The sequence below is a fragment of the Biomphalaria glabrata genome, chromosome 18, assembly GCF_947242115.1.
Source record: "Biomphalaria glabrata chromosome 18, xgBioGlab47.1, whole genome shotgun sequence".
In the NCBI taxonomy this organism is placed as follows: Eukaryota; Metazoa; Mollusca; class Gastropoda; family Planorbidae; genus Biomphalaria; species Biomphalaria glabrata.
This window is the reverse complement of record NC_074728.1, coordinates 1,183,310-1,210,981: the sequence shown is the minus strand read 5'-3', so window position 1 is coordinate 1,210,981 and position 27,672 is coordinate 1,183,310. Positions and strand designations below refer to the sequence as shown.

Genomic DNA, 27,672 nt, shown 5'->3' with positions numbered 1-27,672 from the left:
CTGTCGTAAGTCCGGAGATGTGTTTACTTATTCCGAGCATGCTACAGTTGTGCACTTCTTAATTACATTTTTTTTTTGCCTTAAAAATGCGGAAAAAAACAACTTTAAAGTTTCTGACCCGTCGAAATTTGTATATTTTTTTTATTTACCTTTTTTGTGGAGACCCGTTGATGTAGCCCCCCCCACACACACACACACCTCCCATAAATCCTACACTGGACGCCGCCGTAAATTCGTGTAATTTAAGTCTACTGTAGTACTGTAGTACATACATTTTTAGAATGTAGGTAATGGGTAATGTATGATTTTTTTTCTTTTTTGTTTCTCTTGTTTATTTTAAGCCCTAGAAAGTTTAAGAGAATATCTTATTACATCATAAATTAAACTTTCTTGAGAGTGTCTTTAAAGTACAGCTAATCTTTGAAAATTCGACGTTTACGGTAAGACTAGGACTAAGACTTAGACTGCTTTATTGATCCTTATGGAAATTTGTTGTGATTACAAGGACTCTTTTCTCATATAAGGACAACACAACAGAAACATACACATAAATAAAACAGACACAACATAAAGAGGTCATTCAGCGACTACACACAGGCATCTTGGTCCTTTCCGTGTTTCCTGATCAACGAGTGGCGTCGATATAGTCTGAGCCAGTACTGTACGAAAGAGTTTTTGTACCTCTCTGTTCTTGTTTTGATTGACAGCAGTCGCCCACTTCGCGACGAACTGACGTCGTTCTGATGCAGCGGTAATCCAATACCCCTTCGGTCCCGGAACCTCCTGATTATCAAAAGTCGACTTTTGTTTCTGTGGCTAGATACAAAACTGCTTCTAGCACAAATGAAGAGATTAGACACAGGATTAATACAGCGATAGGACCTCACGATGACCTGCTAACTAATGTCCAAAAAACGAAAACTCAATATCACAGGGTCCGCTAGGCTCGCAAAGACCTTCCTCCGGAGAACAGTACCAGGAAAAAGAAGTAGAGGCAGACAGAGAAAGCGATCGGAAGACAACATAAAAAAAATGGACAGGCCTGTTATTGAAAGACATTGTATTCAAGGCAAAAGACAGAGGAGTGGAAAAAGACGGTCAACAGATCTTGTGTGTAGCCCCAACGGGTTAACAGAAAAAGGGTTAGGTGAAGGCTAAGATACAAAACGCAAAATATGGAATACTGATGAAAGCGTACAAACATCTGTAGCTGTCCTTTCATGTATACTTTTATGAGATATGCAACGGCTAATACATTTATTTGACACACAACTATACATATTTATTCGGCCGCCAACAGACAACGAATATGTCTACACCGGATGTGGCAAACTATGTAGTTCACAGCTGGGACTGCGTAGCCATGTGAAATTCTGCACTGCTCGTAAATATATGATAAAGAGAGTTTCCAGATTTAAAGGAAATGTAATTTTTTCCCCAAAAGGTTTCGCTGTTATTTACTGGTTCCTTTATCTCTGGCAAGAGTTACAAGGGGAGATAAGAGATATGAAGGAAAATACTATGAAGTCTTATGACATATGAAGTGGGTGGAGGAAAATTTTTTTTTCGTTTAAACCTTTAAGAAAAAAAAAAAAAGGTAGACATTTAAAGCATACTTTATATATCATTTGTAGAGGCACACGAGAGGGCATGGTAGTAGCGTGGAGGGGGTCTAGAGTGCGTATTCGGTAAATGTAGCGACTCAACGTGACCGACATAGTATTTAAAATGTTTATTCCCGGACTTACGCCCGTAAGATGAACCCATTCTGACATTGAAAATATTTGAATGTGCTTACATTAAAGGTTGCAGATGTATGATTTCATGATGGTACATATATTTCTTGCAATGGAAACTAAGTGTACAATGCTGTCTGCTTTAACAGTGTACATTATCTTGTCTGTAATTACCTATAGTCAAGGTAAGGACGCTAGAATACTTAATTCTCTATTCACATATGCACCATGCACTCTTACATTTTTAGGTTTACCAAACGTCCGGCAAAAGGAGGACATGTCCTCCATATTTAGGTCGAGAAAAATATTAAAATGTCCAACTTATTTATTGTTTATTGCTATTGTATTATTTCCATCCATCGAGTTCAATCTTTCTTATTTGTTTGAGAAACACTCACTCAAAATAGTAGGAAGATTGCAATTTTAGGGTTAGACTTTAATACTTAAGTCACCTAGAAATGACACAACATTCTTAGTAAAAGATGTGTGTTTTTTTTTTCTTAAACGCGTCAAATATTAAAGAGTCCATGAAATAACGTTCAGTCGCTTACAAAATCTAATCGCTATTTCATTATAGTCGTTTAACTTGTATGCTGGTTTGATTTTGTAGTAAAAAAAAGTTAAGTGGGTGCGCGGTGGCCGAGTGGTTAAGTGCTTGGCTCCCTAACCTGGGGTTCTTGGTTCGAATCTCGGTGAAGACTGGGATTTTGAATTTCAGGATTTTTAAGGAGTCCATTAGTCCACCAAACTCTTATATTGTGCTAGCCACATGACACCCTGCTCGTTAATCTGTGGCCAAGGAAATAGATGACTTTAACATCATCTGTTTTCTAGATCACAATGTCTGAAAGGGAAACTTTACTTACTTTTACTAAAAGTAAAGTACTATGAAAAGAGACGATTTCGATGTATAGAGCAGATTATCTGTTTGTATGGCCGACGATTAGCATGGGTATCATGTGACCAGCATAAGGGCCAGTCACCTTCACTCTGCCTAACGAATGTCTGGTACCCATTGGAGTCGGTTTGGTTTTTAATAAAAACTCTCGAAGTGTAACTAGCAATTTGTGAGCATTGAAAGCACATTGAGCTGATGAACCCACTTTGGACATAAAGAGAAATAGACTCTCCATGGAATTCCACTATGTAAATATATATATATATATATATGAACTATCCTTTAGTTGCACTGGATGAGTGTGATGGTTGAGGGGTAAAGGAATTGACTTTCGAACCGACAGACCTGGGTTCGAATCTCGATGAAGACTGTGATTTTTTAATTTCGGGAATTTAGGGCGCCTCTGAGTCTTCTATAATCTCTAATAGGTACGTGACTTCAGTTTAGGAAAAGTAATGGGGGTTGGTCGTTGTGCTGGCCACATGACACCCTCGTTAACCGTAGGCCGTAGAAAAAATGACTTTTACATCATCTTACTTATAGATTGGAAGGTCTGAAAGAGGGGCTCTTTACTTATTAAACAAGATTATAATGGTAAATAGCTTTTATTTAAGAAAAAATATTTATGAACAAAGGGTGGATATACTACATGTAATATTATGTTCATAATTTCGTTCATATTACCATCACAAAAGAAATATAAGACACCAATAACAAGGAAAAACAGACTCAAAAACTATTTTGTTTCCCTAGAAACAAATGATGAAATAGAAACTTTCTGATATAAACTTTTCGCATATACATTTAGTGTGAATTTATATTTTGGTTTTCTATACTTCTAATGTTTTGTTTGGTGTTATGCCCAAATTGTAGGACAAATTTACTTATGGATAATAAAGTTTATTCTTCTTCTTATGTAATTGACAGCCTGTGACAATGGCTGGTTTGGCAAAAAATGCGAGTTCAAATGTCGTTGCTATGCTAACAGATGTGACAGGACAGGAAAATGTCTTGAGGGAAACAGCTGTCAGCCAGGTTGGTTTGGACCATTCTGTCAGTATGGTGAGTATCTGTTTTCACACTAAAGGATAAGAAAATACACGTTTATAAATACCAAAAGGGAGACAATTCTTGAGATGAAAGTTATCCAACGAAACATGGGGGCGATATATAACATCTGTTTGACTGCAAGTCAAGAATTGTAATTCCTAGGATCCATCTGGGAGACTACTTAAACTATTTACTAGATTGCTTATACGATGTATAGAATGCAGATGCGATTTGGATAGATAAGCTCTTTAGTCTTATCAAATGTATATGTTTGCTGAAAATGCTTCTAATAATAATTCTTAGATTGGGGTTTTCCAATTATAGTTTAGTCATCAATGGATATTAGGATAACTTCCTACTTTGGTGCTGCATATATTTGTACTTATTCTCTATCAGGGGCGTAACTAGGGATTTGGGGGCCCGGGGGGATTGACCTCTTTGGGGGCCCCTTGCATTTTGACATTCGACATATGACATGAGATAATGTACGCAAAAATATATAAGCCCCAAATCAAATTGGTTCAGTATATCAGTAAACTTAACAAAAAGTAATCATCAAGACTCTTTTAATGAATAATACCGTTGTTTATTAGTTAAATAATGCACAAGTGACAAATCTAAATTGATATCGCTTCACGTCGTGCATTTTGTGCAGCAAAGACATCTATAACATCAACTACATCGATACTTTCTAGTATTTGTGACTTCACTGACATTAAAACCATGATAAGCCTTTCTTGCGTCATTGTGCTCCTGAGATACTTTTTGATGAGCTTGAGCTTTGAGAATAATTTCTCACATGACGTAATGGAAGTGGCCTTGAGTTAGCGGTATTCGGAGGAGGTTGCAAAGTTTGAGCACACGTAATTCCCATATGAAGCCTGTTTCCTCAATATGTCTATTGGTGATTGTATTACTGTTTGTTGATGAAAAGTGCTCGTGCATCAATGACATCATTGAAAAAAGCGATTTTCCATTTATTTCATCATACAAACAGGAAAAGTAGCACAGTTTGTCACAAGCCTGTCTTCTAACAGGTGTCTTGGTTCAAGAAGAAACCCAAAGGTATCCATTTTCTTTCCAGCCTTTGGAATCTGCCCTTCATCTCTTTATGAAATCTGTCCAGCACTTCTGTCGCAACACGTTTGAATTGCAGTTGTATTGATAGTCCTACATTATAACTCAACTTCCCATCAAGTCTTTTCTTTCATATGGTTGTTTTGATTACAGGGAATCCATAGTATTCACTACCTTCTTTTGCTTTTTCGATGGATTGGGTTTTTGTCAGTTTCTCATCATTTTGCAGAAAGCATGAAAGGGTACTAATTTCTTTAGCAGATTCCCGTATATGCAGTCCAGACTTTTGTAGTTTCTTCCGAACTATATTAATTGGGCACAGGAGCTTTGACCAGAATTCAAGATAGGCAAAAAATTCGTAATTTTCCACTGCATGAAGAAGATTCTGTGCTAATATTATATGGCATTACGTCATTGTTGGTTGTTTATGTTTTATGCGAAAGCAAAAGGATTCAGAGTATACAAAAGTGGGAAAGATCCATATCTCGTTATGCTCGAGTATAGAAATACTCCGATAAGTGGACTGCCGTATTCACCATCACAACTGCTGACGAGTAGAAGACTCAGGGAATCATTCCAACTGATCACAAACTATTGAAAAAATTGGTAGCTGAAAATGCAGAGACATTACTCAACGAACGACAGATGAAAAGCTAAGTGAAATACGATGCAAAAGCAAGACTACCTAAAGATTATTCTGTCGGAGAGTTCGTCTAGGTCAAACATGGCAGAAAGCAGTTGTCATAAAAAAAAATTCAGCACCCAGATCTTACATCATAAAGACAAACAATGGAATAACATACAGAAGAAATCAACGTTTTTAAAAAAGAGCTTCGATGAAAACATCTCTGGGTACTATGATACCGATGAAGACAATGAACTGCAAACTGTTGCTACAAACGAAGCAGACAGTTATAGACCAACGTCTAGAGAACTTGTTCAGTCAAGACAACCAGAAGTGGACGAATTGTTAAAGTTCCTAGTAGACAGTGCCGGTCGCAGTGGGCGCCGCGCTTTCATAGGCCCCGCGCTAATTCCAAGTGTACATTATTAAATTAAACCATTATAACGTAAATAAATTAACAGGGATTTCGCGACCTCCTGATTTTCCAGGACCTCCAGGAAATCTCATGAAAAGGCAAAGTATACAATAAAGTCCTGAACTTTTTTTGAATTTATTCAAATCTCCTGAAGAATAGTCGAAATTGACGTTTTGGGGTGCCAATAAATAAAAAGTGCCATTGTGAGCTTTCATTTGATAAAAATTTATTGCAAAGACGAAAGTAGGCCTATTTTCTAATTCAAAAAATAATAATTTTGACATTATGCTTATCCCTACCCAGACTAGGCCCCGCGCGATCCGTTTCGCATAGGGCCCCGCAAATGCTAGGGCCGGCCCTGCTAGCAGATATCACTATTAAGAACTTTAAAAGGAAGGGTGTGATAATAACTTCAATAGGAAGGATGTATTAATATTATATGATATTACGTCATTATTTTTGTTTATGTTTTGTGCGAAAGCAAAAGGATTAGATCATTAGATGTAAATAAAAAAGAGAGAGTTTCCATTGGATTGAGGAAAGATGAATAAAGGGGTAATAACTCGAGTGTGAAGTTTAATTCTGAAATTATAGACGCCAAACCCGAATAATGGATAATTTTAGCATTGTTAAGAATAACTTTTATTTATACTCGATTCTGTAAATTTTGCTTCAAGGTTAATTAGTGTAGCCATATAATACTCGCCATTTAGATCTATTATTAGTAAAGGTAACAAGATACATGGAATTCGCTGTATATCATGCAGTTTTATTCGTGGCAACAAAGTTTAAAATAGAAGATGCATTTCATTTTTAAAAACTGATCTCTGCGGCAAAAATATTTTTAAAATATCTAGGTTTAGTCTTTGTGATAAATTTAATCCATAAATGTTGATTAAAAAAAGACACCCGTTGACACTATTTGTCAATCAAATATATTAATTTATGTATTTAGAAATAAATTTCGGACACCCATTTGGGGGCCCCCCCTAGGTGGGGGCCCGGGGGGATTTTAAAAATCTCCCCCCCCATCCCCCCCCCCCCTTAGTTACGCCACTGTTCTCTATACCGGTATATTGATTCTAATTCTTGTCAGGTCTTAAATTCAAACATTGAAAATGTTCTTAATATCTATTATTCTTTTCGTTTTATCAATTATTCTTCGCTTTTGTTGTTTTCAGCGTATTATTACCTGGGTATTTTTGACTAGGTTTAAGTTGATTTTTAATTTAAACTTTTTTATTGGTAGTATTTTATAAAGCTTTTATTAACTCACTCTGTAATAGAAACACTAAAAACAACTATAATCTCAATTAACACATCACTTTATTTGTTTGATCTATGTTGACCCATTTCCACACAGTCCTGATACTTTCTACGAGGTTCATCCATGTACAATGAAGGTCAACTGGTCTTTGCATACACAGTCACACACAATACACCACTACTCAAAACAAACACACTTACTATCACATCTCCCTCCTTAATAACTTTCAGATATTAATCGACTAAACAAATGATTTCTATGTCTCAATATAAAAATAAATTATGTAACTGAATAAATGTTGAACACAATGGAATTAATATTATTATCAATAGTAACAATGTAATATGTAATAAAAACAAAGAGTTTAAGTTTACAAATAGAGAAATTAATCAAATCAACGTTGCATATCAATTAATAGATGTACATGTATCATAATATCTGCATCAGGATAACGTAGGCCTACTGTTGGCTGGACAAATCAAGTTTCCACTGGTCTGTTTATGTTGCATGTTTAATGTATCACCCACTCTCTGGCTGTGTAGGCTGTATATTAACTTTTTTTTTCAATTTGTCCAGACAAGGGATATAATCATGTAGGCCTTAATTACCTTAAACAAAAACAATTAGTAAAAATACTTCTTCTTCTTCTTCTTTCTCGTTCTCATTGTTATGTTGGAGTGTTCAGATGACTAGACCAATACATGAGATGAACTGCGCAGTGGTTTCCAAATCAGGAAGCTCTTCATATAGTTTCCTTTCTATTGGGGTGATTTGGGGCCAATGTCTCTTGGTAAAGAGAGCAGTTTTGGAGGACGTGGTCTGCATTCTCTGGTGATACTCCACACGGGCAGATTTCACTGGTTCCAATTTTGAGCTTCCGGTACATGTGTTGTCGCATTCTGTTGCGTCCGGTCCTGAGTCGAAAGATTAGACGTAGGTCTTGACGGGATAGCTTATAGTAAGCGTCATCTTTCTTGTGATTTGGATGGGAGCTCGTCCATTTCTCATTTATTTTATTTACAATACTTCTAAACGCACAGATTTATTATTGTTAGTCTTGATTTATTACTAATTTAATTAATTAATGACTGATCGAAACTTATTGGTACATTCACACTTAATATATACTTCCTTTAAAAATTGTTTTTTAATTTGTTTTTTTCTTGTTTACTGAAAATGTCATACAGAGGACCTAGTTACCAAAGGACAGTTAAAGCTAATACAGGAATCAGAATCTGTTCGAGACTTACTGCTGGACGGCGACGACAACACATGTCACAATGAATTAAGATCCTTAAATATTCTATGGACCTCTGAGTACGTCTTTACCTGGATGAGGATAATTACTGACAAACCAGGTAGGAAAATTATAGTAAGGTGCTCCCCAGAACTATTCTTTGACTTGAACCGTTTGGAAGGGATGGTGTCTAGAATTGTTGTGGTTGCTAATTCTACATTGTCCTATAAGAAGAAGATGTTTAACCTCATTTCATTAGACTCAAGACAAATGTCATAAGATTATGCATAAGATTATTAATAATATAATAATAATAATAATAATAATAATCTTTATTATCCGTAAGGAAATTTGTCTTACAATTTGTGCATTACACCAAACAAAAAACATTATAACTATAAGAAACCAAAGTGTACATTCACACCAGACTCACTCATAATTTACATGTGACAAAGTTTATACCAGATTGTTTTTATTTAATGATTTGATTGCCAGGGGAACAAAAGAGTGTTTGTGTCTGTTTGTCTTTGCTATCGGTGTCTTGTATCTCTTTTGTGATGGTAAAATCACAAAATCCTGACACAAAGTGTGATTCTTTATTTCGAGGATCTTGTTAGCTTTTTTATAGATGTTTGTCTCAAACAACTGCCCAAATGGGGTTTGTTTTTTGCCAATGATTCTCCCAGCAGCATTTAGGATTCTATGAAGTTTATTTTTATTTTTAATGCTCAGATTGCCATACCAGGCAGTGATATTGAAACTTAAAATATTGCAGATGTGAGCGTGATAAAACATAGCCAAGGCCTTTTCGCTAACATTAAACGAGGACAGTTTTCTTAGTAATCGTAATCTTTGCTGCCCTTTTTTGCTGATATAATCAGTATTTGAAGTAAAATTTAGTTTATTGTCTAGGATAGTACCAAGGTACTCTCAATAATCTCTAGGAATGAGATGTGTCTGAAGATCTTTTATTTTATTTCAGAAGCTTAACTTTTCAATTATTTTTACAACTTTCGTCTACAATTTATAAAAACGATTCTACATTTAGTTAATATAAACCTAAATGTTTTTAAATCTTTCGGATGTCCCTTTAGAGATGAAGAATATTTACTTCCAGTCCAAAGCTCCCACAGGACGACTGGGAATGGCAGTGGTCAGGGTATGAACACTGGACCATCGAGACAACCGAACGACAGTCCAGCGCGCTTACCACACGACTAGACAGCCATATGTCATCGCAGCGACCAGGTACCAGTCATTTCGGCGTCCGAGCTTCGTTCGAGCCCTGCTAGGGTTTATCTTTGTTTCGCCATTTTCTTCGCCCTCTGCTCTCAATAGACTTTGGTACCTTAGGACTGCTATTACTTCATGTTACATGTCATGTTTATCTAGAGCAGTGATTCCCAAAGTGGTCTATATAGACCCCCAGGGGTCTACGAAGTCTTTCAAGGGGTCTACGGAAGTGAAAAAATAAATTGGGGGTCTATGAGATGTCAACGGGGGTCTACGATAATGGATTTCATTTAAGCAGGTCATGACTTTAATTTTTACATTCCCTTAATGTAATTATTTCATACGCTATATATATGATTTGCACCTTACTTACTCCTTTAAATATTATTCTGCTAGTCAAACGAAATTATTGTTGTATTTAATTTCAAGACTTATTTCAATAGATCAATTTTATCTGCATGTAAGAAATGTAGATTGTACAGCATTGATTATTTAAATTTGAGATTAAGTCCTTCCTTGTCAAACAAGCGGTTGCCTAAGTGACCTTTTTATGATGATATGGAACGTAACATATTGTTATTTAAATTGATTTATCAATAAAAAAAGGATTGATCTCTATAACTAAAATGTAGCTTTTAACTACTTTTTCACTCTTCGACTCACAAAAGTAAATAATTTGTTTAATTAATGGAATTGATGAATTTTCAAAAATACAATATAAGTTAAGCAGGGGGTCTACCGAAAACCAGAAAACATGTAAAGGGGTCTACGAGACAAAAAAAGTTTGGGAACCACTGATCTAGAGCTACTTTGGTACTGTAAGCTTCATTCTCTATTTATGTTTCATTTGTTGCATAAGAAAGTGACAAACTTTTTTTACTTTTGTTATTTAAATTATTTATAATTGCCTGTGTCTTTGTATTTATTTGTTTATTCTACATTATAATGTATTTTCCCCAGCTGCAGAGATAATAAACAAGTTTACCTTAAGGTTTCAAAGTGCGTTGACTTCTAAAAATAATAAAGTCTTTTCTTGCCCTAAGGAGAAACGTGTTGTGGTCGGACCGAAAACGATGGACATATTTTGTGATATTAATATAGCTATAGGAGGAATAACCTTGGCAGGGGAAGGAATTCAAACTCTTTGCTCAGTTTACGTAAGTGGAGGTAAGCCATACTTTGTTGAGTAATTTTTTGTTCACCATTGTACATTGGATAAGTTAGGTCTTATTTCATAAAAATAGTTAATTGTATAATATAGAGACACTGCAGGACGGAAAGCTTAAAAGTAAAGTAGCGAAAATAAAGTAGGCCTACCAATAACAAATAAAACACTGAACCATAATTTACAGATACAAAATCTTTGCTCCATAAACAGCTAAGAGTCCAAAGATTAACAAGGAGTGCAAAGTTTCACATGGATGTATAGTCCCAGATTCGACCCATATATTTTGCCACATTCAGAGCAGACAAAACCGTTGTTAGGCGGTGGTCGATTTAGGTTCTCTCTTCGCCGTCTACGTCTGACATCGGCAGTGAATGTTCTTTTAGTCTCAAATGTGTTTACGGCGGCCTTTGTGAGAAATCCCCAGTGTCACTCGGTCAGACGCTATCACCGCCACTCATTGACCAGGGAACATGAAATGCACCAAGATACCTGTGTGTAGTCGCTGAATGAACTCTTTATGTTGTCTGTTGTATTTATGTGTATTTTTCTGTTGTGTTGTCTTTATATGAGAAAAGAGTCCTTATAATCACAACAAATTTCCATAAGGATCAATATAGCAGTCTTAGTCTTAGTCTTAGTCTTGGTCTCGTAAGTAAGCCGCTTGCTGCCAGGTGTTCTCTTCAGTGTTAGTTAAAGCAAGCTGGCACCTAAGCTGGGTCCTTAAAACATTTCCAGGAGCACGCTCTATAAAATAATCAGCAATGATGAAGGCACAATTCTTACGGGTACGGGTTGCCTTAATCAGCCACGAGTTTCGCTATCTAATTAACATGCACGATTAGTAAAACACATGGACATAATTATTGTGTTCTTTTTGAAGTAATGTCTGTAATTTATAAAATAAGATAAAATATACTTTTGTTCATTCTTAATGTCATTCTATTTTTTTCTGTCAGTTTCAATAATTATAATTAATAATATACACAAAAAAACTACATAGTGTTTTAAAAAAAAAATCCTTTCTGCATTTGCTATCAGGTCGTAACCTGGCTTTGAAGCAATACACAATCCAGTCCAGCACATTAAATCCTGTGAAATCTAAATCGTCCAATGCGGTAGACGGAAACATAGACAATGAGTATGATCACAACAGCTGCACTCATACCAATAACACAGAGAAAGCCACTTTGCCTTTTTGGCGTGTCCACTTTAAGGCTGCTATCCTTGCCAATAGATTCGTATTATATAACAGAAGTGAGTATACGTTGTTATAGATGTATGTGTGAAATCTTTGGTTAACTATGACTTCTTAACAGCTACTTCCGATTGAATGTAATAAAATAGCCTTACTTATTTTAGCTTTCATTTGTTATTATTTCTTTGTTAAATTTTTTTGAAGTCCATTTTTTTTTATAAAAAAAATAATTTCTGTATTTTAAACAATCAAAATATATTTTTTTAAAAAAAGCTTATTTTAGGAATAGAACCTCAAAAATAACCACCATATCTCTAAATATAGCATAGTTTATCCCTCCTTTTCTATATGAAAATTAATTAATTACCGATAAATGATTAACTAATTGGTTAATTTCTTTTTAATGATCATGTGTTCAGGGGCGTAGCTAGGAATTTTCCATCGTTTAGGGGCCCGGGGGAGGCTTGACCGTTGGGGCACCAAGCAAGACTCGTGGACCGTCTTTCTCCATTTCTCCCTGTCTTTTGCCTTGTTTAGAACCTCTTTCAATGGCAGGCCCGTCCATTCTTTTATGTTGTCCTCCCATCACTTTCTCTGTCTGCCTCTTCTTCCATAACATAACACAATGTCTGAAAGTTGAGCTTGACTTATATATAGGAGAGGAGGATCCTAGCAATGGAATTGAGATGCTACAGAAGGATCCTAGGCATCACATTCAAAGACCGCATCACAAACCAAGAAATCAGAGACAGGGTTACTGTAGCGATCGGAGCCCATGACGACTTGCTTACTATTGTGAAAAAACGAAAGCTTAAAACCTTTGGCCACATTACAAGATCTACGGGGCTCGCAAAGACCTTTCTTCAGGGAACAGTGCCAGGGAAAAGAAGAAGAGGCAGACAGAAAAAGCGATGGGAGGACAACATTAAAGAATGGACAGGCCTGCCATTGAGAGAGGTTCTGAACAAGGCAAAAAAAAGGGAGGAATGGAGAAAGACGGTCGACAAATCTTGCCTGGTGCCCCAACGGTCCAACAGACTAAGGGATAGGTAAAGGTAAAGGGTATATATTATAGGCCTATATATATATTAATATAAATTAAAATACTGCTTTTCCCTTTTACTTTTGAAAATGAACTATTGTAATGACGTTGTTGAAGGCACAGCTCCATTGTTCACCAACATTAAAACATGATCCGCCTTCATCCCAGTTTCGCTTCCAAAACATCTGGTCTCCATAGCTGCACAGTTAGCATGATATATAAAACGGCAGCCTATGTTATGATGTCAATATGAACCAGAGTTGTAAAGAGGTTTTTTAAAATTATTTCTGTATTACATTCTGTTGTAGATATCCACAAAGAGCGTCTCATGGGCTTTCAGATTAGAACTTCTTACAACAAAAATCTACGAAACTATAAGGACAAGTCATTGATGCCACTAGATAAATATACAGTACTGGAACCACGGCAAGCCAGTCCAATCAGAATACTAGAGGTGAAAGCTACAACTGATTCCGATGGTACCTACCTGTCTCTTTGTGAGGTGGAGGTCTATGGAGGTAAAACGTATTCTTTATTATTACGCTTTAACCCCCCCCCCACACCCCATTTTTGTTTTTATGTTGTTTTCTTTAGTCATGCAGAAACTCACTACAGAAACTCACTACAGAAACTCACTACAGAAACTCACTACAGAAACTCACTACAGAAACTCACTACAGAAACTCACTACAGAAACTCACTACAGAAACTCACTACAGAAACTCACTACAGAAACTCACTACAGAAACTCACTACAGAAACTCACTACAGAAACTCACTACAGAAACTCACTACAGAAACTCACACAGAAACTCACTACAGAAACTCACTACAGAAACTCACTACAGAAACTCACTACAGAAACTCACTACAGAAACTCACTACAGAAACTCACTACAGAAACTCACCACACACAATGTCGAGAAACTAACTGTATCAATACACTACAAGCCTTTATATGTTTATATGCTAGGTATGACTGTTCCTTATATACATTACTCACGCAAGTGTAAACAACAAGACACTCACAAATCATGCTATGAATGTAAGATAATCCAAATTAAACTTTGTCCTAACAGCGACAGAGACTAAAAATTCAATTGTACAATAAACAAATCTGATACCTTTTAAATTGCATAATCAATCAACATTTAGTAGTTTCTGTAGGTTACACCAGATACACCGAATAACTCGCTATTTATAGCGATTCGTCATTGATGAAAAACTCCAATTACAGACAATACTTTTACAATTTAACGGGCAAACATTGATTCATTTCCGGTCAATTTATGTGTGTGAGGAGGTGATATTTAAAAAAAAAATACTCTATCATTTAGATTGTTTTAATCCTCGACTTGAAAGAAATAGATCTCTAATGTAACCAAAAATGAGCAAGTGAAGTTTTACTAATTACACGATTTTACTTCGGGATTTGTACAATGACAGTTGTCGGGCAATCTCACATTATCATCATGCATCTTATTAAAAATTTCTTGTGACTTGGAAAGGAACAATCGAGATTTTTCTATTTTGTTTAGAGCGAGTGTGTCCAAGTAAAAGATTTGGTCTGGACTGTGACTTAAAATGTCATTGTCCATCTATGTGTTTTGCAAACAATGGAGTCTGTACTTCTGGTTGTCCCGTAGGATACCAAGGTGAAGGCTGTTTAGAAGGTAAGCGAATCATTTTTTTTTTTTTTTACAAAACTTATGTCAACTCGCTCCCTCTGTCTGTCTGTCTGTCTGTCTGGTACAAATTTTGAAAACGTTATTTCTCCAACTTTCCATTCTCGGATCAAGTTAAAACTGCAAAACATGAATCAATCAAAAAAATTAACGATTTAATTACATCAAACGAATACGATAAAGTCATTCTTAAATGATGAAAGGACCTCTCGTAATTTGAATATTTTAATTATCTTTACTTTGATCGATATTCCTATATTGAATTAGGCCCTACAGTTGCAATGCAATGCTAAGGAAAGTTGAACAACTCATCGTTATTACCACTAGTTAGTTGCCTGTTTGTTTTTCTTGAGTTGTAAGTCATAGAGTGAAAGTGTCATGAACCTATCACAATTATTTTGTGCAACAAACAAGAGCTTTGAAAATTTAATCCTGCAGTGCTAAATAAAGAAGAACAAATGTCATCATTTAGATTTCAAGAGAAACCGCTTATCAACATTTCCTTTTAAAGAGAAACCGCTTATCAACATTTCCTTTTAAAGAGAAACCGCTTATCAACATTTCCTTTTAAAGAGAAACCGCTTATCAACATTTCCTTTTAAAGAGAAACCGCTTATCAACATTTCCTTTTAAAGAGAAACCGCATATCAACATTTCCTTTTAAAGAGAAACCGCTTATCAACATTTCCTTTTAAAGAGAAACCGCTTATCAACATTTCCTTTTAAAGAGAAACCGCTCATCAACATTTCCTTTTAAAGAGAAACCGCTCATCAACATTTCCTTTTAAAGAGAAGCCGCTCATCAACATTTCCTTTTAAAGAGAAACCGCATATCAACATTTCCTTTTAAAGAGAAACCGCTTATCAACATTTCCTTTTAAAGAGAAACCGCTTATCAACATTTCCTTTTAAAGAGAAACCGCTTATCAACATTTCCTTTTAAAGAGAAACCGCTTATCAACATTTCCTTTGTGCACACCGGATACGCCAAATAGCTGGCTATTTATAGTTTCTCCACCATGTATGAAAATCTCCTATGCATCTTCCCTACTTTACACTTCGTACGTATTATCTTATCTTATATAATACAGACGTTACTTCAAAAAAGAAGATGATTACGTCCTACGCGTCATGCATTTATTCATGCATATTAACCAATGACTTAAATTCTGCCAAGTCACTGGTTTTCCTGGCTAGCTCAGGCAACCCATTCCATGCCCTAATAGCACTAGGGAAGAAGGAGTGTTTGTACAAATTTGTCCTAGCATATGGCTATCTAGGCTATAAACGTAATTATAGACATTCTATTATTGAAGAACTAAACAACTAAATTCATTTGACAGCTTGCGACGATTACACATGGGGTAAAGATTGTTTACATCACTGCAGTACTCAGTGTAATAGAGGTATCTGTGACAAAGTGACGGGGCACTGTCTACATGGATGTCAAAGTGGCTATCGCTTACCCTTATGCACACAAGGTATGTCTGAAAAGAAGGAAGGGGCAGTTGATACTGAAGTGTGATGTCCATGGCGTTAAGCTATCTTATATAGTGCACTGTTACGTGTGACTATCACACCATGTAATGCACATGTTATGTCTGACTATCACACAACATAATGTATAGATGTTATGTCTGACTATCACACAACATAATGTATAGATGTTATGGCTGACTATCATACCATGTAATGCACATGTTATCTTATCTTATCTTATATAATACAGACGTTACTTCAAAAAAGAAGATGATTACGTCCTACGCGTCATGCATTTAGTCATGCATATTAACCAATGACTTAAATTCTGCCAAGTCACTGGTTTTCCTGGCTAGCTCAGGCAACCCATTCCATGCTCTAATAGCACTAGGGAAGAAGGAGTATGTTATGTCTGGCTATCTCACAAATAATGTATAGATGTTATCAAACAACGTAATGCACAGATGCTATGCCTGACTATCATACAACATAATGTATGGATGCTATGTCTGTCTATCATATCGCTCTCTCTTTTTTTCTTTCTCTCTACCACACACACATTCCAATCACGTCAAACTCCTCACCAGAATTGATAATTTCTCAGAAAAATGACTTCAATATGCTAAAGGCCTAATGTGCATTGTGTATACAATGCTATACAAAAATTACAAATGTTCTTGTTAGTTATCATACAATAGAAGTTACTACACATTTTGCGCTCCATGTATGGTGCCAGCAATAGAAATCTAAAATTATCTAAAATAGGCCTACAATATGTTTATTGTGAGAAAATTGACGAATGGCAAATTATTCTACATCTAGGCATATAAATCTGTATCCGTCGAAATTATTACATTCTTTTGCTATTTTTCGACTGTCGGTAAAATATTTATCCAGAGCTATATAGATTAAGTCTTGTCTTCGAGTCAGCTGCGACCTACATATAATGTGAATATATAGGCCTGAAAGAGATCTGAGTGTTCTTTTGAATGAAAGTTTAAAAAAATGGTTTGTCCTTTTAATATCTAGATAGATAGAAATAGATCTAGATCTACGAGGAAATGTCTAAGTCTAGATCTAGATCTTCATTAATCTATATCTACAATACTACATAGACTGGTAACTAGTAGTGGGATAACATAGACTAGACTAGTAGATGTAGGCCTATCAAAAAGAAAAAAATCAAGATCTATCTGGTCTAGATCTAATTAAACTAATTCTAAATTCAAAAATTCCTCACTGTGACTATGCCTGCCCTATCAAAGTATCATCATCGATCATGGTCATGCCTCTTGGTCATTCGTCATAATTCATGCGCTTCTACTTGAAGTTCTAGACGTCACTATCTTGATTCTAGTCTTTTACTCAACTTAATCATCCTGAGGTCATGCTTGCTGACATCTATTGCATGACTAATCTTGCATGTTCCTTGGATCTTGTTCACTAAGCTCAGTCTGGTATACAAATGATTTATCCAAACTTATAAATTATTTGATAGCAACATCATTAGGGCCTACTTATTATTAAAATAATAAATAACGTCTGTGTGTAAGAGATAAGGGAAAAAGGGGTGGGGGTAAAAAAAAATCAGATAATATTAGTTAAATAGTCTATAGTGAATTCTTTGTTTGAATAAATTTGTTCTTTAACATAAGGACATTTATAGTTGACTTATATATGTTTATAATTTTGTCATATTCCTTGTGCAAATTTCTTTTTCAGAATGTGATAATGGGTGGTGGGGAGAAAACTGCTCTAGATCCTGTCATGTCAACTGCCAAAATTTGTCATGTCACATTCAGACTGGACACTGCCTTGATGGGTGTGTTGCGGGTTTTAAACCACCAATGTGTCATGAAGGTAATTTGAGTTATTCAAGTTATCTAAAAGAAAATATCCTGTCATTTGTAAGTTTTCATATTGTATGTAATACATGCATTTTATCTCAGGAAAAAATCGGGGAACAAAATTATTTCTGTTTTTATCTTTTCTTCTATACGTAGTCTATTCCTAAATAATATTTCTAACAATATCGTTTATTGAACAACTTTTGTTGTGAACTTTTTTATCCTGAATATCCTTACTTTTTTAAATAGATACATCTTTTAAAAATTTTGTTTTAAATAACCTTGTTAGACTTAACCTTGTATGTCAGATAGTCTAAAATTGTTTAGAGTTGGGCTTAATTTTTTAATTCTGTACTTTTATTTGAATTTAAAAAATGCACTCTTTATAATGAGATTCATATTACACTGGATGAAGATATATATTAAACAATTAAATAGTTCCATAAACAGTTATATACCAGTTCTCCATTTCATAAATTAAGTTCTAGATTGTGCTGTTATCAAATGCATTCTGCATTGCACTTGCCTGGTATATATCCTAAGTGTAGTTTATTGCTAGGAGTTAGCACTATTCTTAACTTTAGTTTACAGTTTTTGTCCAATACTCAGCTTATATAGAACTTCTTCTTCTTCTTTTTGTTTCCTTTTTTTTTTGTGAAGTATCCCAAAAAATGTGAGGTGCAGTGGCTGAGCGGTAAAGTGCTTGGCTTCTGAACCAAAGGTCCTGGGTTCAAATCCTGGTGAAGACTGATATTTTTAATTTCTGGATCTTTGAGCACCTCTGAGACCACCCAGCTCTAATGGGTACCTGACATTAGCTGGGGAAAAGTAAAGGCGGTTGGTCGTTATCCTGGTCACATGACACACTTGTTAACCATTTAATTCCTTTTTCTTTCTAGGTTGACATTAATTTTTGTTTTAAAAATCCTCTATAAAGTCAAGATATTATGGGTATAAGTTTCAGGCTTCCACCCTAGCCTTTCTACACTAATTTAGAATTATTCCAATGTCCACATTGTATTGCTTGTTGTGTTATGTATGTTCGAATCTCCTCATTAACAGTAGAGTCATGTTACTTTGTGATCATTAAAAAATGTTGTTTAGTGTCTTCTCATCCTAAACAGTTATGTCTAATTTACTTTTCAGTGTGTGATGTAGGCACTTGGGGCAAAGACTGTACTAATCTGTGTGATGCGAGTTGTTTGAATCAGACTTGTCATAGTCAAACAGGGCAGTGTAAAACTGGATGTAAAGCAGGATTCAAACCACCCACTTGTAATGAGCGTAAGTATGTTTAGAGTTTTCTGTTTCTGATCAAATGTAAATTTCTTGGGACAAAACAAAATTTAGTGGTAGATGACATTTAGTCTATTACAAGACGCTTTGACCATGTAACCAATTGTCACGATCATCAATGGTGTTGATGTCACAATCCAAGATGGTGTCACTGTCACAATCAGACTTGAACTATATTGCACCATCAATGATTGCCGAGGATCTTGAAATGATCTTTCGATAAGATGATCGTATAGAAGTAGACAGATCTATGTTGATAATATGATCATACAGAATGTTGCCAATTGATAAGAGGATCATCTAGGTCTAGGAGTTACTACTTGACAAATATGATCTAAGTACGTTCTAAATTCAATGAAGAAACTTCTCTTCGTCCAAAAACAATTACTTTAATTAATAACTTGAAAACACTATTCACAAATAGTTACAATGGTTAAAATGTACTTGAATTGAATCTACACAATAGTATATCTGAGTCTTGATACAAATAAAATATATATTCTCAATTTCACGTTACATACAAGTTAGATGTTAATACTACAACTTCCGAGACAAGACTGAGGCTATTTTGCATCTTCGCCGGGTTTCAGCTCGTAATCACGTGATCAACAACTTACCCCTCCCAGACCAACCAATCATTGCAGTCTAATGTACAACAATTAACTTTCGGAACCAATGGAGTTCATTTAATTACATGCTTGGTTTTTTTTCCGGGTTTCAGCTCGTAATCACGTGATCAACAACTTACCCCTCCCAGACCAACCAATCATTGCAGTCTAATGTACAACAATTAACTTTCGGAACCAATGGAGTTCATTTAATTACATGCTTGGTTTTTTTTCCCAGCTATGTCAAACTATGTCGGCAAACAACCCGAAACTGTTACCATATATGGTCATAGTGTACGTGACACCAATCTACTATTTATGTTACAGAATGTTTTCCACTATACATAAGTCTCTTCATTATAGGGTGTAACATTGCTGTAACATTTCTTTGGGTAGTAGTGATATAAGAAAAAGTTTCTTTTTAATTAAGTTTTCAACTTTTTCTTTATTTTCAAAAACAAAATACTCATCTATTCTGTTGAAATGAAATTTGTGAATTAAAATTTCTTAATTCTATGAAGTCAACTAAGTCTAACAATTTAAGAAAGTTAAAAAAAAAATGGATTTAAGGTTCACAATAAGATCTCATTGAGGACCTTTTTCTAAAACAAAAATGAGATTCTTTTGCTATTGGAACACTATTGTTGAAGTTGATTTTATGTCATCAGAATTCTCCTTCAGTCATTTAGCTGCCTCTTACATTTTGCCTGAAAGCAGCCCAGCCTTGCCTAATAATATCATCAATGAGCATACCATTGTCATTGGTTATTAAAACTGAACTCTACTTATAATACATTGATATGGATTGAGTGGCATTCAACTTAAAGCCCATACTTTTAATAACTTTACATTCACAGCCTGTGATCCAGGTACTTGGGGAGAAAGTTGTATACATTCTTGCAGCCCAAACTGTAAAGGCTTGTCATGTGATGGTTTGACAGGTCATTGTAATCTAGGCTGTCAGAAAGGATATAAGCTGCCATTTTGTATAGAAGGTACTTATACATAATTCTTTATAATAAGTTCAATTGGAGTCATCTGGGACTAAGGAAGGACATTTATATAATCCACAAAGATTCTTTTTTAAAAATTTCCTCTTTTATTTCTAAAAATATTTTTTTGACTCTTAAAAAATATAAATAAATAAAAATATAAATAAATGCTATGATATTACCCTACATTTTTAAATTGTTCTTGACTACTCTGTGATACACAACTTAATGAACAGAATAAATATATTTTAGAAACATTCAATCATCACAGGATTGACTTAAATAAATAGAAGAAAACTTTGAAAGGTTGTTAATGAAAAATGACAATTATTTGATTAATTTCATAGATTGTAGTTATTGAAACAACTTTTCCTTTTGCCATTTAGCTAAAACATTTGTAAACTTAAAATCTTGAATCCAAATCCTGATCATGTGATCATTGTTTCCCGCGTTTTCATCTTGAAATATTTTGCTTAAAAAATGCTAACAATTCTTTATTCATTTGTTTCCCCTCCCTAAATAAACACTATTGCATAAGTTATGACTCCATCTAGACTACTTTGGATACACCAAGATGAAGAAACTGGCTTAGTTCTGATGCCTAAATTTGGCAAAGTAGGGAATTCTGAAATCAAAATGTCACTCTCCTCAATAAATAGATTTACTAAAGTGTTGAGCTTCATCTTTTGGTAGCTCCTGGTTTTAGAGGTGGCAGGTATCTGTCATCACAACTTCACCTGCCAGTTAGGATGGCTGCCTGGTCGTGCGGTCCAGGGTTCAAATCCTGCCCGCTCCCATCCCCGTCTTCTGCGGGAGGTTTGGACTAGGAAGTAATTATCTTCAACTCTGAAGGAACATCCAAAACATGTAAAACAAATTACATGGCTGTTAGAGTAGATCAGGTACTACAAGTTAATAAGATGCAATAATAAGACTTTTCTTTATGCATAAGATGTTTCAAACTTTTCTTTTTGAAAGGACAAAGGTTACAAAGGTTTATTCTAAACAAAATGTGATCCTATTGACACATTTGTCATGCTAACTTGTTTAATATTGCTTCCTTAAAGCATTAGGTCATCGGTTTCTGTCTTGGGTTATATATTCTTGATAAGTAACTATCATTGTATCCTTAGGGTATTAGTATTTATTAGTATTTAGTATTTTTAATTATTTATTCTTAAATTTACATATTTTGTTATTAATAGACAAAATAAATCACTGTATAGTCTTGTTGGGATACATCAAATGGCTTATGTAAACATGCTGTCTATATATATTTACCATGACTGGTGAAAACTTTTAAACTTATAAAAATTTTGTAGATATTTGAAAAGGACAAAAGAAATATTGCAATTAAAAGTTAACCTTTTGATTCTAAAATACTTTAGCAGAATATGACATTAGATTTTGTAGCATTCCATTACCAAACTCATCCACAGAATGTGACAAAGGATTTTGGGGAGAAAATTGTTCATTTCGATGTAATCCTAATTGTAAGGAGAACTCTTGCGACATAGAGACTGGAGAGTGTAACAAAGGATGCAAGCGAGGCTTTTTAGCTCCTCAGTGTACAAAAGGTTGGCTACTTCAAATTTTCTTCAATGTTGAATTATATTAGTGCTACAATTGTATTCAATATTGAATATCCCCGCAATATTATTGTTAAAAAAAAAATTTTGGGGGATATCTACATTTTATTAGAGTGTTAGTGATTTAGACAAACTGAAGTGGTAATATAATAGATATTACAGCATCCAAACAAGTATTTGGTTTGCTCTTTTGTTTCCTTTACTGCATGTAAATGTTGAGGCAAGCTAATTGCCAATTCGCAATTCTAGATTAAATTTATTTCCAATTACTAACATTTTTTTTTTCCCCTTTTTTATAATAATTAATTAGAAGTTTCTCGAAAACAGAAGTTCTTTTTCAAGTTATTCTTACATATTCTTGTAGGAATTAGCAAGTTCCTCAGTCGTGATGTCAGAGCACTAAAGAGGCTTCTTTATTAACTCTAGTGTTTGCAGTATCTACTTGCGATATATTTCCTTATTTATAGTATTGAAAAAAATGGTACCAATGGCAAAAAGGCAAAGCTTAAGTAACTTGCATGCAATAATGGCTGACAGTGTTTTTTCTGTTTGAGAATAAAGTTAAATCCGCTTTACCTGACCACATTGGGACACAATAGTTTTGGTCCTAATAACTGGCACGTCCCATTTACTGGATTTGACTTGTGTACTTTAGGATTTAGTCTGATTTGATAAACTGGTAGTCAAAGTAACTGGATTCATTCGTACATTCATAAAATCTATTACTTTAAAACTTGGTATACTTTGGGTGTGTTTTGTTGTCCCAAAGTAACGAAAGAATAGAAAATGTTTGTTAATAATAACATCACTGACAATTACAGATTGTTAAACTAATCAATGATGAAGATAATAGTAATAGATATTAATATTGTTTAAATTTTATTTTCAGAAAACAACTCCTCTAAAATAAAACATGAATTTATTGATATTAGAAGATTAGTATAAAACTGTTTCTCAAACTGTGTTCCACAGAACACTAGGGTTCCGTAAGGCTTATATAGATAGATGAACTATTGGAGCAATTAACTAGTATGTCTAGGCATGAATTATTCCTAAATAAATAAAATGATTTTATTAGCTCTTCTTGGTAACAAAAAAAAAAAAACTACAACAACATCATTATAATAATAATAATAATAATCTTTATTGTCCGTATGGAAATTTGTCTTACAATTTGTGCATTACACCAAACAAAAAACATTAAAACTATAAGGAACCAAAGTGTACATTCACACCAGACTCACTCATAATTTACTAGTGACAAAGTTTATATCAGATTGTTCCTATTTAATGATTTGATTGCCTGGGGAACAAAAGAGTATGGACATTTAACTGCTCTAGATTCTGACACTTATTTGATACAAAGATCAGCAATTAAATTATTTCTAGTCAAGTTTCTTGGAAGAGTAGCTTAATATTCCAAAATAAGCTAATGTTATTGTACTTCTGTTTCCTTTGAAAGAATTAGGATTTTGAACACTTTGTTGATGTTACAGGTCAGTGTTGAGGCCTACTATAAACAAATGGCCCCAGCAGATATTAGAATTTAGTTTATCAATATGGTACTTGGTATCAAGAAGTGAAGCTCTTCAAGAGCATACAAAAATAATCAAGTCGTTAAACTTTAATTTTTAAGATAAGATAAGATAACTTTTATTGATCCAATCAAATTGAAATTCAGTTTGACTACAATTGACAACCTCAGTCTAATTACTGTACAATAACAATATAGATGCACATACAAACAACATTCACACACGAAAAACACATATACACTCATAACCAGCGCTTTATAAATAGACTTCTATGTACTTCTCGATGACAACAGAATGTTAATTTTCTTATACTTACTTGAAAATAAAATTGAAATTCTAAATTTTGAATATGATTCAACTATTATTATTTTTTTATTTAAATAATGGGAAATAGTCCAACGTATAAAACAAGCAAAGGGTTCGGCTAAATTCTCTGAAAATGGGAAGTGTTCTGCTAAAGAAATAATTTGAGAAACAATGGTATAAAATATATCCTAAGAGATGGTCATCAAAAAAAAGTAATCTCTTTGGGGAGAATAGTCTTCATTGTGAATTATTCAAACTTAACATCATTTTCCCTGTAGTTTGCAAGGTCTAAAAGGGGAACTCTACTCTTCTTTTTTTTTTACTTACAATGAGTTAAAAATTTAGTAATGAGTCAAAACAGATTTTGAGAAAATGTCGGCTTTCTATTTGTCACTGTGAATTGGTTTTCCATTAGTGGTACACTTCAACAAGTTAATCATCCATCTTACATATTGCATTGAGAAATGTTTATGGTACATGTTAAACAAGATAAGCAAAATGTTTTGCCATAAATATTTTCTGATGAGGAATATAGCCCAGAAAATGGGTAAACATTCTCATTTTATAGTAGCAAAGTCTTTCCCTGCTGATGTTAAATTTATAATCTCTCTTTGTATTCTTTCATTATGTAAGAGTTATGGTATCATTCACAAGGACAATTGATAGGTTTTAAAAAACACATCTTTATTTATATCTCCTCAGCTTGTGAACATGGAACATGGGGAGACCACTGCATGTGGACATGTCCTTCTTGCTACAATAGTTCATGTGATAGTGAAACTGGCCAGTGTCTGCAAGGATGTATATCTGGATTTAAAACTGTCTTTTGTACACAAGGTAGATGAACAATGTTTTTGCTTTATAGCCAAAAATTAGATGTACTCAGTGTTAATGAATGTACACGTGGCTGCAGGTTCATGCAGATCCAAAATCTGTCAAGAGATTTCCAGCCCTTTTATATCCCTTGTGATTGACAACAGAATTTACTGATTGCTAATATTGAAAAGTCAACAATAGCAAAGAATCCAAAGTCAATTCTGACTGTCTGGTCATGTAGTATGTGCTCTAGACTGTTATCTCTATGGTTCTAGGTTTAAAAACTGCTGGAGGTTTAGGATAAGAGATTTAATAATCTTCAATTCTGAAGTAACATCTGAAACGTAAACAAATTAAAAAAAAACAATGCCCTGTTGTCATTGCCCAATACACAGCTGAGATGCTGGTATCTAAAACAGACCTTCAAGTGTCAAAGACCATGCCACCTTCAATAAATCAGTGGTTTATACTTGTGCAACCAATGCAACTAAAAGAAATCTGCTGGTTAGATTGATAGGAGCTGAGCTAAAAAAAACTATTTCAAATCCTTGTAGTGAATTGACATTAGCATTGTCTGTATTAGATGCACTGTTTTCTGACTATAGATAGTGCATATGACAAATTTGAGTAAAAATCAACATAATAATAAAATAATTAAATTTTATAGAGCACTGTTAATAAGCATGATTTAGGGACAAGGTGCTTTGATATCATTACAAACACAACTTGAGAGTTGAGAGTTGAAAAGACAAACTAATCTAAAATAAATTTTGAACAGATAGGTTTTAATGTTTTTCTTGAATGTAGTGTAGCATGTTGTCTGTCTGAGATCAATGGGGAGTTCCAAATCTTTGGTTCATGCTTTGAAAAAACCTGCAATGGTAACATTGTATTGAGTCCATGGAATGATCAGTTTGCTAAGGTACAAGGGCATTTCTTTATTGTGGATGACAATGTGTGACCACTTTTATTCACAAATATGTAAATATAAATATACTTTGCCAAGTAAGACAGACTTAGATTGACAGTGAACATATTTAGTAAAAGTGATGAGAGACACAAACTGACATAGTTTCAACTCTTATACTTAGCTCATTTTAACTCTTATATTTAGCTAGTTTCAAAGCTTATATTTAGCTTATTTCAAAGCTAGTATTTTGCTAGTTTCAAAGCTTATATTTAGCTCTTCTCTATGATGGGCTAGAACAGAGAGATTTTTAATTAAACTACTTTGTTCCACTTTCAGTCTGGATGTTTAAAGGTCATTCATCACCAGGAAATACATAGGAGCCCAATTCATCAAGCGCTGGTTGTGTGTGTGTGTGTGTGTCAGTAGTTTTTTTCTGTTAGGTTGTTTGTGTTTGCATCTATATTTTCATTGTTATAGATGTAATGATGAGGTAGACAATTGTAGTCAAACGGAATTTCATTTGCTTGGATCAGTAAAATTATCTTTATCTTATAAAATGTTCAGATGAACACTCATCTCTAAACTGTATGCACCCCAATTTTTCTTTCCTTCTAGAATGTGATGCTGGTTGGTGGGGTCCTAACTGTGCACAAAAATGTAACTCACGTTGTAGAGAGAAACTGTGTAGCAGCCAAACTGGGGAATGTAAGCTAGGATGTCAGAAGGGCTACTTGCCTCCCCATTGTTCTAAAGGTAAGTAGATTTGGTATTTAGTTACTGCACTGCACATTTCAATTTTGTTGGGAAGAAATATATACTTGAATTATTGAATTTAAAAGCTTTCTTCTGTGAGTTCACTTCTTTAAAAAAGTACATAGTAGTATCATTTATACAGATTTTAGCTTTGGCAATCATATGTAGTGAACTTGTTGAAAGTGTGGGAAGTACAATTGCTTTTGTAAATTACTGGGATGGAATAATGATCCAGCTAGCCTTGACAAGGAAAGGGTTTGATAAAGGCAATATGGCTATACAATTATTGCCAGAATTCTTAATTACCCATTCATTTGAATACAACTTATTGTTTGCCTTATCTCCATAAATGCTTCATTATTTCAAAGAAAATAGGAGCAGGTATAGAATAGGGTCTTCACCATTGAAATGTAGGTACAAGCTTTCAGAAGTACTCTGAAGCTCATAGGGACTGACTGATCAGCAGTCCACAAAATTTTATTTTACTAGTTCACTGTCATCAAGGGTTTTGAAGATATGGCCTTACACAAACTATTAAAACCATTGTGTTTTGGAGGTAGCAACATTGGTATCATCCATACTGATTAATTCAATAATTGAGTTATCAAGCTCACTATATGGCTATCAGTAAGAAGACAGAGTTATTGACCCCAAAAGTAAAGAGTGTACATTGACTGGCAGCAGCTCAAATTTGATCAGTTAAATATTGATGCAGAAATAACCAGCAAGTTATTGCCATTGTCTCAGACATAGATTTGTTATTGTAAATGATTAGAAACAAGTTTTTGCATCATCTATTTTTAATGTCCACAAAAACTCATTCTTATACTTTACATATACTATACATATAATTCTGTATATTTGTTTTTATTGCTTTTGTATTGTACATCTTTCATGCCTATTGATTGCTCTG

The 27,672-nt window shown here is 34.4% G+C and overlaps 1 protein-coding gene across 1 annotated transcript in view; it reads left to right on the top strand.

Moving 5' to 3' along the window:
* The first annotated feature begins 1,614 nt into the window (after positions 1-1,614).
* The window catches only part of LOC106078825 (multiple epidermal growth factor-like domains protein 10), a 35,746-nt gene continuing 9,688 nt past the window's right edge, over positions 1,615-27,672 (top strand). Inside the window, exons 1-14 of the mRNA XM_056017316.1 lie at positions 1,615-1,921; positions 3,562-3,696; positions 8,256-8,426; positions 10,499-10,705; positions 11,745-11,960; positions 13,252-13,461; positions 14,482-14,616; positions 15,972-16,109; positions 17,830-17,967; positions 19,101-19,238; positions 20,716-20,853; positions 22,290-22,427; positions 24,983-25,117; positions 26,622-26,759. Coding sequence (XP_055873291.1) covers positions 1,813-1,921; positions 3,562-3,696; positions 8,256-8,426; positions 10,499-10,705; positions 11,745-11,960; positions 13,252-13,461; positions 14,482-14,616; positions 15,972-16,109; positions 17,830-17,967; positions 19,101-19,238; positions 20,716-20,853; positions 22,290-22,427; positions 24,983-25,117; positions 26,622-26,759 — 2,146 coding nt within the window. The 5' untranslated portion in view covers positions 1,615-1,812. The remainder of the gene's footprint in view (positions 1,922-3,561; positions 3,697-8,255; positions 8,427-10,498; positions 10,706-11,744; positions 11,961-13,251; positions 13,462-14,481; positions 14,617-15,971; positions 16,110-17,829; positions 17,968-19,100; positions 19,239-20,715; positions 20,854-22,289; positions 22,428-24,982; positions 25,118-26,621; positions 26,760-27,672) is intronic.